This window comes from Protomyctophum bolini (genome assembly GCF_963924005.1).
Source record: "Protomyctophum bolini genome assembly, chromosome: 19".
Classification (NCBI taxonomy): domain Eukaryota; kingdom Metazoa; phylum Chordata; class Actinopteri; order Myctophiformes; family Myctophidae; genus Protomyctophum; species Protomyctophum bolini.
This window is the reverse complement of record NC_137880.1, coordinates 18,000,146-18,018,005: the sequence shown is the minus strand read 5'-3', so window position 1 is coordinate 18,018,005 and position 17,860 is coordinate 18,000,146. Positions and strand designations below refer to the sequence as shown.

Here is a 17,860-nt window from a genome sequence, read left to right as displayed (position 1 = left end):
AAACCCTGGTCCTTTTCTCCTCAGTATATCTGTCCGTATTATAAAACTGCCTCGCCTTATCTCTTCCTCTCTTATAACTGTACGTTTTCCTGAAGGCCTCTTGCCAACAAATCTACAGTATGTTACTCAACTATGTGTGTGTATGTGGGGGGAGGGGGGGACTGAATGCAGACGTTGAATGATATTTGCAAACTTTAAGCATTATGAGATTCCACTGATTACAGTTCTGTAGACTAGATATTTCTTTTTCCAAGAACCATACCATAGGAGTACAGTACATTTTAGCAGAAATTAAGCCAACTGAAAATACCCAGGCAGGAGTCTATACCTTCCATGTACAACACGCTTAATTTCTAGCCAGTTAGTTTTTAGTTGATGGTAGACAGACGGATAGGACAACATGAAGACAAATTACAGTGACCTTCTCCCGTTACCAATGGTGGGAAACAGTCAGATACAAAAACAAATTCCAGCCGAACCTCATGTGTGCCCGTTTAGTGATGCAAAAATGACAACGAAAACAACACTTGTTTTTTAAGTAGGCTACTCATTTGGCCCCCTTCCGTTTGTATGCGAGAGATGGCGATAACTTCTGGGAACTCGGATTTCTTATTTGGTACTTGCTAATTTGTAACACATTTTGTCTTCATCGTAATAAAAAGGCCCTCGTCAGTAGCAACCAAATGTAATGACAAATGTAATTCAATTAATTTGTGGTCAAAGGGAACTCACTGAGGCTTCTGTGTGTGTGTGTGTGTGTGTGTGTGTGTGTGTGTGTGTGTGTGTGTGTGTGTGTGTGTGTGTGTGTGTGTGTGTGTGTGTACATGTGTGCGTGCGTCCGTGCGTGCGTGCGTCCGTGCGTGCGTGTTTCTTCTCTGCATGTCTTGTTTGTCTCCTCCATTATGTTTAGTCTACTCCTTTCTGGTGATAAGAATAAAAGACGGAAACAGTATATCTCCGGGTCTGTGGCATCATGTTTATATTCATAAGTGTTCCTAGAGAGAGGCATGTTATTCTTGGTGTATGTCAGTTCACACATTCCTCCATTCCAGCTGGGACACATGTACAAATATTACCCCAGCAATGAACCGTTTGTGGACCGGTTTTGCCAATGTGTACAGTATGTGTACACAAACACCAGAGGTGTCTTAAGGGCACCACGAAGAGACTCAGCCAAAGTTTTGTCAACAACAACAACAAAAAAACCTGCCTCCCATCTGCTCCTTTCTTTTTTCTCTCAGAAATAGATCATACCACTGTTATTCTCCTTTTTTGGTACTATGCTCTTAGAAGTTATTGTACTTTGCACATTTTATTTGCACAATGTGTTTACCTTTTACTGCATCATCTATGTAGGCTATTAGATTGCTAAATATTAGATTAGATTGCTAAAATATTCCCCCTTCCTATTCCGAAAGACTCCATTGCTGCTATGTTGTGTCAAATGAAAGACTCCATTGCTGCTATGTTGTAAAGACTCCATTGCTGCTATGGTGTGTCAAATGACCGACTTTTACAATATATGAAGAACCACCATTCATTCTTCAGAACACTCAAAACACTGCCCTTGTAGCGTGCGCACCTATACGTGTACACTCTCAGAGTTACAAATGGAAATGGTTAAATAAACACTGATGATTTTACTGTTACCTTTGACACTGATTTATCCACTGAAGAAGCTTTTCATCAGATACTCCTCTTTATGTTTCCTCTTTAATATCAATATCATACTCAATAAACTTTACGTTTAATTGTTTTTCATCTAAAAGAGTTACTGAAGTAGATGTCATGTGTTTCGACGTGCTTAGTGTTGATATATGAGGCTTTGTCTTCTTCCTGATCACTTCTTCCTGTTCCCAGTGACTTCCTGTTTCCTCTGTCCACGCTTGTCTCGCACGTCTTTGTTATAGAGAAAACTGGGCCTAGTAGTGACGCCTTTTCTGCCCTCATTTGCATTTCACCCTGCTTCATTCACCCACTGGCTGACCAATGTTCAGTTCAAATCATATGACGTTTTACGTCTTGTCTTGCCTACTGTAATCCAGCCCTGAAGATTTAGCTGATGTTTTCCATCAACCATTGGGGATCTTAATAAACTCAGTAAACTCAACGTTTTTTTTTTAAATGTTTTTTTTGTGGCTTTCGCCTTTATTTCATTATTTGTTCATAGAGGGACAGAGACAGTAAGCTGACAGGAAATGGGGAGAGAGATGGGGGTGACATGCAGTACAGGCCGTCGAACCCACGGCACACTGCCAGACTGGATTACCTGCCAAGGTGCCTGGACCGCTGAGCCACGGCCCAGGCCCTCACTTAATGTTTTTGACAGTTTCACCCCTCACTAATACCGTGGTTGGCAGAACTGACTGATACTCTTCACTTGGAAAGAATCCGCCTTGGTTTAAACACTTAAACCCTTCAGCATACATTATGCTTCATTGACCGGGGTCTCCCATGTGGTCTATTCTAGGCCCTTACCTTTTTCCCTCTACACCAAATTTCTTTGCTAAAATTAGCCGAGCTACAGCAAGCTCACATCACGTAGACTTGCTATTCTCGCCAAATGTTCACCCCCAGAATTGGGATACATATTGTTAGCCACTGGTTCTGGGCAAACATCTAATCTCTCTTTTGGGTCCCGAGACTCCCGACCTGAAAAGTTTGGGAACTGCTGCGTTAGGTAGGGAATAAGTGAGGGGTGGGGCGACTGATGTGTTGAGTCGATATTTTATCTTACTTGTATTTGTGTTTGTGCTCTCTCTCTCTCTCTCTCTCTCTCTCTCTCTCTCATACAGCCTGGGTGGGCTCTCTGTCCATGGGGATGATATTTTTCTGCTCTCCCATCGTCAGTGTTTTCACCGACATCCTGGGCTGCAGAGTGACGGCAGTGTCTGGAGCCGCCGTGGGCCTGATCGGCTTATTGGCCAGCTCTTTCGTCAAGTAAGGAACAGTGTTGATTTTGTGTGTGTGTGTGTGTGAGTGCGTGCGTGTGTGTGTGCGTGCGTGTGTGAGCACGCGTGTGCATGAAACATCCCATAATAATTTTACAAATAGTTTTATTACCATTCATTTGCACTTATCAGAAGGTTGTCTGTTTGCCAGAAAAGAGAAATATTTTGGCTTTAAGGCAACATAAAGAATGGTATTTACTACATAAACAACCATTTGGAAAGGCTTCTGCCCCACCCTGTTCTTACTTTGAACTAATTCAACATTTAACCCCAGTGGAAATACTCTTTGTGATTGATGGAGTTCTTTGCAAGGAATTAACATTTGCTCAAGTTAAAACGTGACCACTTAAATGCAATTAGTTGACTGGGGTCCCACGGGGCTATTATACTATAGGCTCACTACTTAATGTCTTCGCCAAAAATAGCAGATTTTCAAGTTACAGTACCGACGTGTCCCATTGCGACATGTTGTGAGCTTGTAGATCAGCTATTTTCTCTCTATTTTCTATGTTTCCAGATCTGCTTCATGTGGTTAAACCTGTTGAACCACAGACGCTGATAACTGTTGGCTGAAGGGGTGTGGCCTGTGACTGTGGAATATAGATTGGTGTGGTGCAAGTCGCCACAGTATGACATCATCCACATTGTCCTTAGGTGGCACCTTTCAGGATAGGTGGTGGAAGATTGATTGCTTCCACCTCCAATCTGTGCATACTTACCTGTGATTCGTAGTATTAGTATTTCATAGTAATTCACGTGAATAATAACAGTAGAAATATAAATAATAATTAGTGTATTGCTATAGCACTTTTATAATAACAACGTGATTTGTACAGCACACATGGAAAAAACAGTGAGTAACACATTAAACACAACAATATTCATTCAACCAATTTTAATCATGTTAAATCTGGCCAATCATTACACGTCAATAGAAAGTTGCTATGTCTGCTAAGTAAAACAAATCAAAATGCGATAATCAGTGGTGTAGGCGGCATACGCCTCATTTGACTTGGCCAAGTGAAAATTTGTATAAAAACAAAAACAAACAAAACCAAAAAGGATGAAAGTGCCTCTCAAGAACAATGTTGGTGTAACAAAACAAAAAGGGATTCATTAAATGCATGCATTTTCAGCTACGACCCAACTTTCAGTTCACTGGGCAATTCAGACTATTATGGCAATAGGGTGGTTCTGTTTTGGATGTCCCTCACAGAGTGGTGTAGCTGCAATTGGTCTACTTTTGAGGGGACAGACATACAGTAGCGGACAGAGATAGATGCACACACATTTTAACCACTTTCACCCTGGTCTCCCTATTTTGCGCATGGCATGAATTTGACAGCTGGCGAAATCCTCCTCAAACTTTCAAACACTTTCAAAAGTAACGGAAATATGGGGTGTCTGTGTGTCTTGTCTTGTGTGGTGTGCACATATTTCCAATACTTAGACATTGATCTCTGATATCACTATGAGTACCTCTATTTGTTTAATGTCTATCAACAACATACTAATAAACAAAAAAAGCTGATCTACTAGTATAAGCTCACAATTCGCACCGATGCAACATATGAGCTTGTGCATCTGCCGCCACGTGTGACTTTACTCTTTCCTCAGGTCTCTCGGCCCGCTGTACTTCACCTACGGCATTGTGTTTGCATGCGGCTGCTCCTTCGCCTACCAGCCCAGTCTGGTCATCCTGGGCCACTACTTCAAGAAGCGCCTGGGCCTGGTTAACGGCATCGTGACAGCGGGCAGCAGCGGCTTCACCATCGCCCTGCCCTACGTGCTCTCGGGCCTGCTGGAGAAGGTGGGCCTGCACAACACCATGCGCGTGCTCTCCATCCTCATGTTCGGCCTCATGCTGGCCGGCTTCACCTACAGGCCCCTGCTGCCCACCAAGCCGCGGAGCAGCTCGGGCCGCTGCCCCCGATTGGGCGAGGTCTTCAACTTGAACATCTGGAGGTCCCTGGGATACCGTATCTGGGCCTTCGGGATCCCTGCTGCCCTCTACGGCTACTTTGTGCCTTATGTTCACCTGGTGAGTTGTTGTTGTTGTTGTAGCCTCTGTAACCTATAGGCTTTTATTTTCGTTTGCATTCGGCTGAAAAAGAAAAGACTGGGGAAACCAATTGGAAAATTTGGCATAGGAAGCCCACTTCCTTGTATTTCGCTAACCAATAACAGTGCAGAGGTGCGGAATTGGAAGGTTCCTGGTTCGAGCCCCTGATCTGTCTCGAATACCGTCAAAGTGTCCTTGAGCAAGACCTAACTTCACCCAATGAGATTGGTGCCTTGCATGCTTTCCTCCGCCATTGGTGTGTGAATGTTTGCATACAAATAATTGGTCTATTGACCATATTCACATGGTGGCCAGTTTGCTGTTCCTTCACACTCTCTACTATCACTATCACAAACGTACGTGTTATGTGTTTGCATGCATGTTCAGTCCACTTTCCCACCCTATACTGTAGGTGGCTGTGACATAGAATAACATCACGTGGAGGAAGATACTGTATGTAGCTTAATCCTGAACACCAACAGAGAAATGCATTGAATGATGATTTCTCCCTGTGTTGCCATCCTGTATTTTGCGTGTGCTCTGTGGGTTAAGGAGAGGAGTTTATGTTGAAATGGGGACCAAAGGGTCAACTGGGGAGCAGCAGCGAAGATATCATCATAACAGATATCGAACGCCGTGACTTATATTCACGTGAAAGGCGAGAGGAGGCAACCCTTACTCCAGCTGGGGTGTTCCCCAGTCAGTTGCGAGTAATGTTACCATGAGTTTTGACATGGGAATGGGTGCCTCAGGCCTCTCTGAGGCACCCATTTCATTATTATCAACTCGAGTGTGTCAGGCACTTATACCGGGAGGTATTTACTTATAGGTCAACTCTTTACACTTGCTGTGTTAAATGAACACAAGTCTTATATCCTCTTTCATTGGCATTATTCAGAGACATGCCATCTTTAGGTAACCTCGCGTGGCCAGACACAAATCTGCCGGGTCAATAGTCTGGCTAATCTTTTGGCACAGTCATTTTAAACTATGATCCTTCTCTTTTGTCTGCTCCTGCTCTCTAAAGCCTAAAAAACACTGACTATTATACCATAGCAAACAACTTATGCCGTTTATTTAAACTGTTTCAAAATAGTTCTGTTTCGTGTTGAGTACGGTATACGGTAGTCTCTTCTGCTTTACAGTTTAGGTGACTTAGAACATTATATTTTTATGGAAAGTTTCTATAATATTTAGTAACAGTGAATGCTACAGGCTCAAAATGCTCATGGTAAAAGGGTCAAAACTGTTTATGCTCCTCCGTGTGAATGTTGACTTAACCCGAGACTTGCTTTGCTTTGCTCGACTCCATGGCAGAAAACGAAGCTTCACAGCGACTTCCTAATTCCTCGGTACGCTTGTACCTGTATGCGTGTGTACACAAGACAGTTCAACCATGCGTCCTGGTGAATGTAAGCAAATATGACAGCGAGACTTGAGCTGCAGTCAGAGTACAGTCAAAGTAAACACGTCTTACGTTTCCCAAGAGTCACACACTACTCATAGGACTATAGGACGGGAACATATGATATAATATGATATTGGCGAAAACACCTTAGGAGGTGTGAAGGGGGAGAGCCGGGATGTGCGGAAGGTGGGTTCAGGAGTTTTCTGTTTATTTGGACAATGCTGACCGTTATTGGAGCACGGTCAGCCTCTCCTGGGGCTCCTATCCTGTATTATCCCAACACGTGTCCAGTGTCTGCTCCGGTTGGTTCTCATGCAGGCCTGGTCACTTATCACAGGTGTAGTCTCTGGCTGCAGAGCCCAACATCAGGTTGAGGCAGAATATTCCAAAAAGGCCACCAGCCCTCTCGATCTGCACTTGCCCAAGGGGAACTTGACAGTTAATGCACTCATTCACATTGCTTACATGATGCTGCATACAGTACATCCTGGAACATATGCAGTCAGTGCCTTGCTCAAGGGCAGGGAGTGTTTATTCAGCCGCGCTACTTCCTCTCCCTTTTCAACATATAGCGGCCTGAGGACCATTACTCAGTGATAAAAGAGCGGTACACAGTAAAATCCTGAGTGTACAGTACATTGAACTGCTTTCAACCTTGAGTCACTATAGCAACAATAACAGAACTACAAGCTCACAAGGCAACATCTCGACACCATCGTGCGACAATGTAGAAAGTGGGGCTTTAACTCTGGTTGTAGATGGTTAGAACAGTGGTTATCAAACTTTTTCATGTCAAGGACCCTCAAAGTAATATGGACACAGACAGACCCCCATCTGAAAATCTTTTGTGCCAGGGACCTAGCCGATCTACGACTTTACAACATGTCGCTGCGACGTATTGTGAGCTTGTAGAGATGTATACAGTATAGGGTTAAAGCGGATTCTGATTCTATATGAATTAATTTAGCTGTGGACCCCATGGAATCTGATACAAGTACCCTGGGGGTACCCGGACCCCACTTTGAGAACCATTGGGTTAGAAAGAGTAAGTGTAAGTGAAAGGTCAGTAATCGGTATACCATATAACATACCATTATATACACACGCATCATTCCAAAGTCACGGGTTCAAATTCAGATCGTGACCTGTGACGCATGCTCTGAGTCCCTGTTTCCTGTCTCCTTCCGCACAGTACAACCCTCTGTGTTAACTTAATTTGGGGACATTTGGGTTCATTTTGGCAGTCCCAGATTTACAGAGGATTGTATGTGCAATGTGTTCAATCTAATAAAGCAGGCATGCCTTAAAAATAGTCCTAAAAACAGAGGGAAAGTCTCAACAATCAGATTGTTCAGTTCAGGAAGGGAGTGTGTGGGGAATAACACAGCTGCTTAAATTAGCAGGGAGAGTGGTGTCCGACCCCCCCCCCCCTCTTTCTCTCTCTTATCCCCACAGCAAAATGCTGAGTACAGCCTTTGAAAGATACATGTCCTTTTCCACGTTCAATGCCAACTTCCACATATCAGCTCTGAGTCTGTAGTGACTATTGAGGGTGTAAAGTCCAACACACACACACACACACACACACACACACACGCACACGCACACGCACACTGTGACACATGCACACTGTGACACACACACACACACACACGCACGCACGCACGCACGCACGCACGCACGCACGCACGCACGCACGCACACACACACACACACACACACACACACACACACATTTTCCGATTAGTTATTTCATGTATGGACTTACTTATTATACTACACAAAATGTAAACATAATGAAATAGCTAATTGAATAATGGAAGTCTCCCCATTCATTAGTAGTATAGATTTATGCATTTTTACCCAACAAGGGTGTGTCACATCATAATGTGCCAATGGATGTTTGTGCTGCATAATCACACAATGCCCAGAGCTACTGTGTAGTTTGTATTCTTAATTAAACATGTTTAAATTAATAGGTTACATTTACAGTGCCTGAAGACAAACCAAAGTGCTGAACAAGAACATGTAAAAACAGCATGTAAGTGACACAAAATAGCAAACAATGCAAAAGGGAAAGCAAAAGTACCTACATAGGCCTACATGGTATATAAGGGTATATGCGTAGTCAAACAACAAAAGCCAGAGAGAAAAAGTGGGTCTTTAAAAGAGATTTAAAAACACCCAGGAACTGGGAAGAGGCAGGGCAGTTAATGTAATGCATTATGTATTGATTCTGGAGTGATCCAAAGTGATAAACAACGTAGTGGTGTGCCCCCACAGTGTAGTAGCCAGACTTCACACTTCCCAGCCTGGTAGTTTAATAGGTGGCTTGTGCCATCTGCCAAACAGGACCTTGTTTAAACGGCCTGCTATGAGCTCATCACAGTGTGCTTTATGACGATGTGCACCTGTCGGCCTGCGATGTGTGTCTTGGAGGAGGTCTGGATATTCAATTAGCCTTAAAACAGTCCGGGAGAATGTGTTAGCCTTATACATAGGTGTCATGTTAGATTACTTTATTAGGGTTTAGTTTAAGTGTTATAGCTGCTGTTTCCCGGTGGCTCCAGCACTTAAACTACATGAACACTAGGGTGCCTAACTCCCTATATCCCTGTAGATCTACTACTACTGCTTTATACTACTACACTATACTACTACTACTACTACTACTACTACTACTACTAGGGTCCCTAACTCCCTATATCCCTGTAGATCTACTACTACTGCTTTATACTACTACACTATACTACTACTACTACTACTACTAGGGTCCCTAACTCCCTATATCCCTGTAGATCTACTACTACTACTACTACTACTACTACTACTACTAGGGTCCCTAACTCCCTATATCCCTGTAGATCTACTACTACTGCTTTATACTACTACACTATACTACTACTACTACTACTACTAGGGTCCCTAACTCCCTATATCCCTGTAGATCTACTACTACTACTACTACTACTACTACTAGGGTCCCTAACTCCCTATATCCCTGTAGATCTACTACTACTACTACTACTACTACTACTACTACTACTACTAGGGTCCCTAACTCCCTATATCCCTGTAGATCTACTACTACTGCTTTATACTACTACACTATACTACTACTACTACTACTACTAGGGTCCCTAACTCCCTATATCCCTGTAGATCTACTACTACTGCTTTATACTACTACACTATACTACTACTACTACTACTACTACTACTAGGGTCCCTAACTCCCTATATCCCTGTAGATCTACTACTACTGCTTTATACTACTACACTATACTACTACTACTACTACTACTACTACTAGGGTCCCTAACTCCCTATATCCCTGTAGATCTACTACTACTGCTTTATACTACTACACTATACTACTACTACTACTATATACTACTACTAGGGTCCCTAACTCCCTATATCCCTGTAGATCTATTGTTGGCGAAGAGATTTGGTGCAGAGGGGAAAAAAGGAGGGGGTCTTCTTGACACTAATAGACCTCTGGGCAACTCAATGAAGTATTATAGGGTTTAAGTGGTTAATGTGGAAACTATATGAGCGAGACAATGATATTATCATGGCTCGATGTCTGGCTCATGAGCCATCTGTCATGTCATTTCCCCTCCCCACACAGCCCCTCCTTCATGTCTCTCTCTTGACAAACAACAACAAAAATATTTTAAAATGACAAGATTTGGCTTTGTAGCAATTTATTATACTTCACAGTAAAATATATCCTCAGTGTTAATTTATCCATTTGTAATGATTCATTTGTTAAGGATTTTACTGTGGCCTTATTAGACGTAAAGTACAGCACAGTCAGGTTCACCCAGCGTCTCATCTCATGACCTCTGTTGCCCATCTTTCTCTATCCATCCCCCATGTTAGAAATTCAGAAATGCATCCAAATAATATCCACCTATTATCCAATGAATTTCTCCTTATCAGAAGGTTGTCAAACAGCATTTCACAAGAAAGTGTAAGCAATGCACTAAAGAATGAACGGTATTTACACCATAAACACATTTGGAAATGCTTTTCTGCCCCACCCTGTTCCTCTTTGGAATTTTACTTTAAAATACTTTTTTGTGTGCTCATCCCCAAAAAATGTCTTCACAGTATACCAACATGTCCTCATCTAACCTAAGGTTAGTTAAGGACAAGAATTAGTCAAATTGAGCTTAATCTCATGGTGAAAAAAGTATTTTTGCTGAAATTATCTTTGGTTTGAGTAATTTGCATTTGAGTAATACAGTAATATGTACACTTGTGAAAGTAGCATGAAATGTGATTCCCAGAACATCTCTACTGCCTGCCTCCCTGTCTCTTTTCAAACACTTTCTGTCATTCAATTTCTCTGTAATCCATAAATCTGATTATTAATTCCTTTTGTCAGTTATGTTTGTATCACCAGTCCATGAAATGTTATCGTCACTCTTGGTATGGACGGGTGTAATACCAGATAACGTGAGTTATCACCAGATATTGCCAGCATCTAGACTGCATGTCTGCCCTGCGATTGGCTGCTGTTGTCAGTATATCACATAAGGTGGAAGGACAGGCTGGTTAGAGCCCATAAACTGGACGAAAAGGTTCCGGATTGGCTTGTGGCAGTCCATAGTTTCAAGTCAAGGGTGATTAAAAGAAAAATTACAATTGAATGTTCGCTTTGAAACACAATCTGGAATTGAGGTGCATGACCTGCTGGCAGTGTGCACAAGAAGAAATATGGAGCTGATATGGCCCAGTAGTTTGTAATATTGGCTCAGACACACACACACACACACACACACACACACACACACACACACACACACACACACACACACACACACAGGGCTGATAGGGCTGACTGCAATTTCTCAGCCTGGTGAAGACAAAAAAGCAGGGGCACTAGATAGGGCTGTGGTGTTACAGTAGGAGATTCCAATGGCTCTCAAATATGCAACATATGCAGTTTTGTTTAATTAATACTGGTGTCCACTGTCTAGTGAAATTTCTATGTTGTCACGGGTCCTCAGAATTCCAAATTGCCAAAGTCCATTCCTTGTGTCATTGAAGTAAGGCCAGAGTAAAGAGATAATTCAGTTACCCTTTTACTTGACAATAGCTCTGTGGCCATCGGACTCATTGTGAATTAGTCATGTCCGTCCCAGAGATGTCTGTGTCTGTGACTGTGTACTTATTTAGTCTGTAAGGCCAGGGACATTCTATGGCCACACGTGTCCACTGTACATAGTAAGCGTGTGTGCGTGCCTGTGAATTAATTTGGAACATGGTGCTTGGGACGCTCAGCGTTAACCGCTGAATGTGTGTAAAGTGTAATCTACAAAACGAGTGCATGTGTGTGTATTTGCGTATCCATGTGTGTGTGGGAGTGTCGTGTGCATGTGTGTGCGTGTCCGTGTGTGTGTGTGTCCGTGTGTGTGTGTGTGTGTGTGTGTGTTTATTTAGTTAGTTAGTATTGGATGTTCCATGCTACCGGGCCACCTGGCTGGCAGCGGCCCTAAATAAGTGTTGTGACATCACATACGCTTGGCCCATGTGCAACAATACGTGAGCACACACACATCCACATGCTCAGGAGGCGGCATGTAGAAAGAACAAATCAGAGGAGACGCATCGCAGACGTCACTTTGTTTTTTAATTAATGATCTACTACAGTGGTTCCTAAATGTTATAGCCTGTGACCCAAAACAGAAATTAGACATGGTCCCAAACTAGTGAAAGAGCCAGTACCCACAAATGGGTCCCGCCCCAAAGTTTGGGAACCAGTGATCTACTAGAATAGAAGTGGTCACTGTTGGGTGGAAACCTGTGTCCAGAACACTTACTTTTCTGGAAATGGGGGAAAAAAAGAAAAAAGCAAGCCTTTGTTCCAATGGATGGCTCTTGTTAATTCTATTCATTGGTTAAACATTTATTAACGACTTTCACTTTCACTTTCAACAAGTGTTTTAAAATCACATGTAAGCTAAACGAAATAGGAAAAAAAATAAAAATCATATCCACAAGCTTATAAGATCGGCTTTTTTGTACGTCAAACTAGGGCATTAATTTTAAAAGTTTCTGTCCGACAGCAATAAAGTATTTTCTTTTTCAATGCTAGAATCTGGCCTCACAAAGTAAACATCCCTCCATGCATTGACTGCCTTTAACTTTGCTGGCAGCTCTTCAGTCGAGGGAAAGCAGTGGATGCCTCAGCATCGCTGCTTCATACTGTATGTACTGTATATTAGGACACAGTGGTTCCCATCTTTTTCTGGATCCACTTGAAAATCTCAGCAGGTTAATCGCAGTTATAGGATCACCTGGCTCCCGGGAAATAATGCATTTGTGTGTTTTACTGGAGATATTGGGCATCTGTAAGTGCTTAAAGACAAGAAGAGTAGTGGCATAAACTACAGTGGTTCTAAAAGTGCAGTCCAGGGACCCCCAGGGTTCCTTAAATGGACCCTTACACGGCTGCAACTCTGATTCCATTTGTATAGTCTCAGAGTTATGGGGTCCTTGACATTATTTATATTCACAATCATACTGTACAATACTGTGTATAAAACACCTCTAATGTATCTGCCCTATCATGTCTCGTACTGCTGCGTTGCTATGACAACTTTGCCTCTCGGGATTAATCAAGGCCTATCTAACTGTACTATCAGATGAAAGTAAGGCTTTGAAGACGTCATATTGACCAGATCCGGAAAACAAGGCAATTAGTTTGTATTTGAAGATTAGATCAGTGATGATGCACGTTGAAAATATCATATTACACTTCTTAGAGGGAATGATGGTGGCTCCAGAGAAAGACTTCTGCAGCGATAACCAACTGCAGGACACAACACCCACTTGCAAGCTAGCAAGAGCCCTCCAATACATTACAGACATAACTGATACAGTGTGTGAATGGGTTCAATGCGTAGGCTACAAAAGGGAATTTAAAACATAACCAGACAGACCCGTTTATAGCAAGCCTCTCTATTTAGAAAGACCACCTTAGAGATTTACTTAGTTTAGTTATCGGGTCCTCCAGGGCTCTATACTAGTTTTTCCCTCTACACCAAATCTCTTCAAGCATAGCAGATATACTTAAATCTCTTCTACAAGCATAGCAGATATACTTGAAGCTCACAGCATGTTGCAACGTGACAACCTTTTGCCCCAGAATAATAAAGCAAGGGTTCAAGTGGTTTAACTAACTTTATGATATCACTACTGAGGCGGATCTTAAATAGCTGAATAGACAGACTAATTGTGTCACGTGAATACTTCTGCGTGGTTGTGTGTGTGTGTGTGTGTGTGTGTGTGTGTGTGTGTATGTGGTCAACCCTTGCTCAGTGCTGGTTTATGTGACTGTCAGCTGTGTTGTTTGCATCAGCGTGAGTGTGCGACTGTGCGCACATGGTGAATTTCATACGTGTGTGTGTGTGTGTGTGTGTGTGTGTGTGACTGTGTGTGTAGAGTACATGACTCAGACATCTGCAGTGTGTGAGAGATCCAGAGAGCCCCCCGGGCGTCCAGAGCACATGGCGCTGCCGCCGGCTGCTTCTGGTGACCTGCTTGTCTCACTCAGCAGGAGGAGCAGTGGTGGACATGCTGAGCACAGCAGACCCGTTCACACACCACCTCTGTCTCACTCAGCAGGAGGAGCAGTGGTGGACATGCTGAGCACAGCAGACCCGTTCACACACCACCTCTGTCTCACTCAGCAGGAGGAGCAGTGGTGGACATGCTGAGCACAGCAGACCCGTTCACACACCACCTCTGTCTCACTCAGCAGGAGGAGCAGTGGTGGACATGCTGAGCACAGCAGACCCGTTCACACACCACCTCTGTCCCACTCAGCAGGAGGAGCAGTGGTGGACATGCTGAGCACAGCAGACCCGTTCACACACCACCTCTGTCCCACTCAGCAGGAGGAGCAGTGGTGGACATGCTGAGCACAGCAGACCCGTTCACACACCACCTCTGTCTCACTCAGCAGGAGGAGCAGTGGTGGACATGCTGAGCACAGCAGACCCGTTCACACACCACCTCTGTCTCACTCAGCAGGAGGAGCAGTGGTGGACATGCTGAGCACAGCAGACCCGTTCACACACCACCTCTGTCTCACTGCTGCTGCCTGCGGGGTTGAGACTCTCTGTCAGATGACTGTGACATCACGGCTGCGTATAGTGTGAGCATATAGTGTGAGCTCGTAAATTGTGAGCTTTGGCTTCACATCGCGAATGATTTACTCGTACGATATGAGTAGTAGTAAAAACACGTGTCTTCTGCTGTTCAGCCGTATCTCCATGTCTAATGCTCACTATAGGACGGTGCTTTCATCTCTTGTGCTGAGTTGGGATGTGGATAGTTTCATGACTTCAAGCTAGATTTCAAGCTGTATTGTGGGTTGTGGTTTACTACTTTAGTTAATGTTCCAGGAAGAGAAAGGCTGTACTTTCCTGCATAATCTTCAAATCCCTGCAAATGGTGCCATCGGAAGGTAGTACATATTATTCCAGCTATCCACAGCCTACATCTGAGACCATTAGCATTAGAGAGGACCCATATATAGAGATACATGTTCTTTCAACAATTCCTACATTCAAAAATCCCACATGTATAGTTAGTTGTACAATGAAAGCACAACAAAAGTTGATACTTGCAGATCAGCTGGTGAAGAGATTTGGTGTGGAGTGGAAAAGACTGGGGCCCAGTACAGCGTAGAGCCCTGGGGGACCCAACTGGGCGGTTAAGTCGAGGAAAAGTAGAGAATACATTATAAATTACATATAGAGAGACTCTTTCTCACAAGAAATACTAAAAGCTGAAAAAAGATCAATATTTATTTAAAAGAAAATAAATTTCTATAGAATTTCTTTCTACTGGAAAACAATAATGTCCAATCAACCACAGGGCACAAAGAGCGTGCAACCATTAACACTTAATGAAGCATAGTGTCAGTTCATGCAGGACATGAACATGTAATCGGTAATGTAATCGACTGTCAGTCAGCTGATTGTAAACAATCAGCCTATAGCTTCCTATTCCCCATTCACAGCTCTGCTAGTCATTACATCACACTGTCATCCAATCAGAGCTTAAGTAAGTAAGTAGTACATTTTATTTATAAAGCACCTTTCTTAACACATTTTGTACATAATACGTCCTGAAACGTCATAAGGATTGGAACCGAGAGGTGCCTTAGACGTCTGTGGACGTCCTAGCGACGTCCAAACGACGCGGGGCGAGATGATAATATTCAGAATTATTCCTTTTTTTTTTTTTGGCATTTCGCTTTTCGCTTGCCGTATGCTAACGCTCTGTGCAAATATTAGCTTGTCATTGACTCCCATGTTAGCGCGGCGGAAAGAATGACTCGTATCTCCTGATCCAGGGCGCTCTCCGTGGTGATGAATGGATCGATATGCTGGCGCTGCGTTTCTGCTCCTCATCCGTCTCTCCCGCAAAATATGAACTCTTTTTGGAGCATATATAAATATATTAAGATGATCGGAGATTGTGAGGTCACTTTGTCAGTCAACTTTTTTAAGAACGTATTTCCGGTTACTGGCTTTCAAAATAGAAGCGATCACTACTCTGGCGATTACTCTGGCGCAAGCAGCGCCTTTATTTTGATGCAGTTCCGGTACTAAATGTGTTAATAAGGTTACAAAGTGCTGTACAATGAACACAGTAAAAAAAAATCAAAAATTAAAACAGGACAGTACAACAAGCAAATAAGAACAACATAATCAAGGTCAAGTAACATCAGGAAAATGTTTCAGAAATAAAAACGTTTTCAACAAACTCTTAAAAATATTGACAGACTCAGCGTTTTTTAAAGTGCAAGGCAGGGCGTTCCATAAAGTAGGTGCAACTACTGCAAAGGCACGGTCATCCGTTGTCTTTCGCTTGGTCCCAGGAACCATTAGGAGGCCTTTGTCAGAGGATCGCAGGGATCTCACATTGACCTTGGGGGGCAGAAGATCACAAATGTACGGTGGGGCCAGTCCATGTAGGGCTTTAAAAGTAGTTAGAAGGATTTTAAAATCTATTCTAGCCTTGACAGAGAGGTTCCTTTTAAGACAACTTTGCATAATACAACTTTGCATTCACTACATCTCTGCTTCTCTTGCTGCCTGCTTCACCTCCACTGCTGCTTACAGTAGCTGCCTCCTCCACCTCAGCCTCCACCTTTTGATAAGTCTGGCAGAGGCTCAAACACTTTGCGATGTTATGTCTGCTGATTCACGCTAATCTGTCAACAACATATTGCTTTGGCCCGCTATTGTATTCCTATGGGGGTTTTGCTCAACGTTCCCTGATTTTGCTTAGCATGCTGCTTGGTCAATATTCAGGGAACATCCCAGAGAGCTGAGCCGTTAATGCCAAGTTTAACTATATTTGTTGCAATCAATGGTTAAATCTACTTTGACGTGAGTGTTCGTGACTGAAAACCCTTTGTTGACGGAGCATGATTTGCCCATATGCATGGGCTAAAGATGGCAGCCAATGTGGTGTCAGAGCTCTAGGTTGTCAACAACTCATTCCACGGGTGTTGGTGACAACACCACACATCTCTATTACTGTGTGTGTGTGTGTGTGTGTGTGTGTGTGTGTGAGAGAGAGTGTGCGTGCGTGCGTGCGTGCGTGTGAGAGAGTAAGTAAGTGAGCACATTTTATTTATAAAGCACCTTTCGAAACAAAGTTACAAGGTGCTGAACAATGGACACAGTATAAACAATCAGTTAAAAACAGGGAACATAGCACAATAGTGTACACATATAATACAGTAATGCATTGAACAGAACAAAAACATATGGCTATAAAAGTGAAAGGTAAGAGAAAGAGAGAGAGAGTGTGTGTGTGTGTGTGTGCTTGTTCTACTTCACTGCACTCATGCTGCAGGCACAAATGTATCATGCATCGCTTCAACATACATAAACTCACACGTGCATGCTTATACACATTATGCCTGAACAGCCTGCAGTCACAGCTTTGATGTGCTGTTCTTTATATTGTTGTCCTAGGGTTTAAGTTGTTGGTGTTTAAATACAGCCTTATAGCGCACTTATTCTGTGTTTGTTCTCTACTCTTAGCTGTAGTTGTGTTTCACGCAGCAGTGTCGTAGCAGCACCGCAGTGTGCTGCTATGACAACTGAATTTCCCTCTGGATCAATGTAGGTCTCTCTCTCGCACACACACACACACACACACACACACACACACACACACACACACACACACACACACAAGGGAAAGGGAAAGAGCGGGAACCAGAAGAGATAGGATAGCGACTCTTTCTCTGGAGTCTGTCACTCCTCACACAGCCCAGAGGTGCAGCTGGCTGGTGTCTGGTTCCTGCACTGTGGTTTCAGGGCTGTGGGGGCGGGGACGTGAGTGAGTGACAGTCTACAATCTGTAGAACAGTAAGTCTGGTTGGAAATGTTGAAA

At 43.2% G+C, this 17,860-nt stretch overlaps 1 protein-coding gene across 1 annotated transcript in view; it reads left to right on the top strand.

The window, feature by feature from the left end:
• The window catches only part of slc16a10 (solute carrier family 16 member 10), a 46,763-nt gene that overhangs the window by 20,892 nt on the left and 8,011 nt on the right, over positions 1-17,860 (top strand). Inside the window, exons 2-3 of the mRNA XM_080791222.1 lie at positions 2,796-2,940; positions 4,569-4,992. Of these exons, the coding sequence (XP_080647348.1) occupies positions 2,796-2,940; positions 4,569-4,992 (569 nt within the window). The remainder of the gene's footprint in view (positions 1-2,795; positions 2,941-4,568; positions 4,993-17,860) is intronic.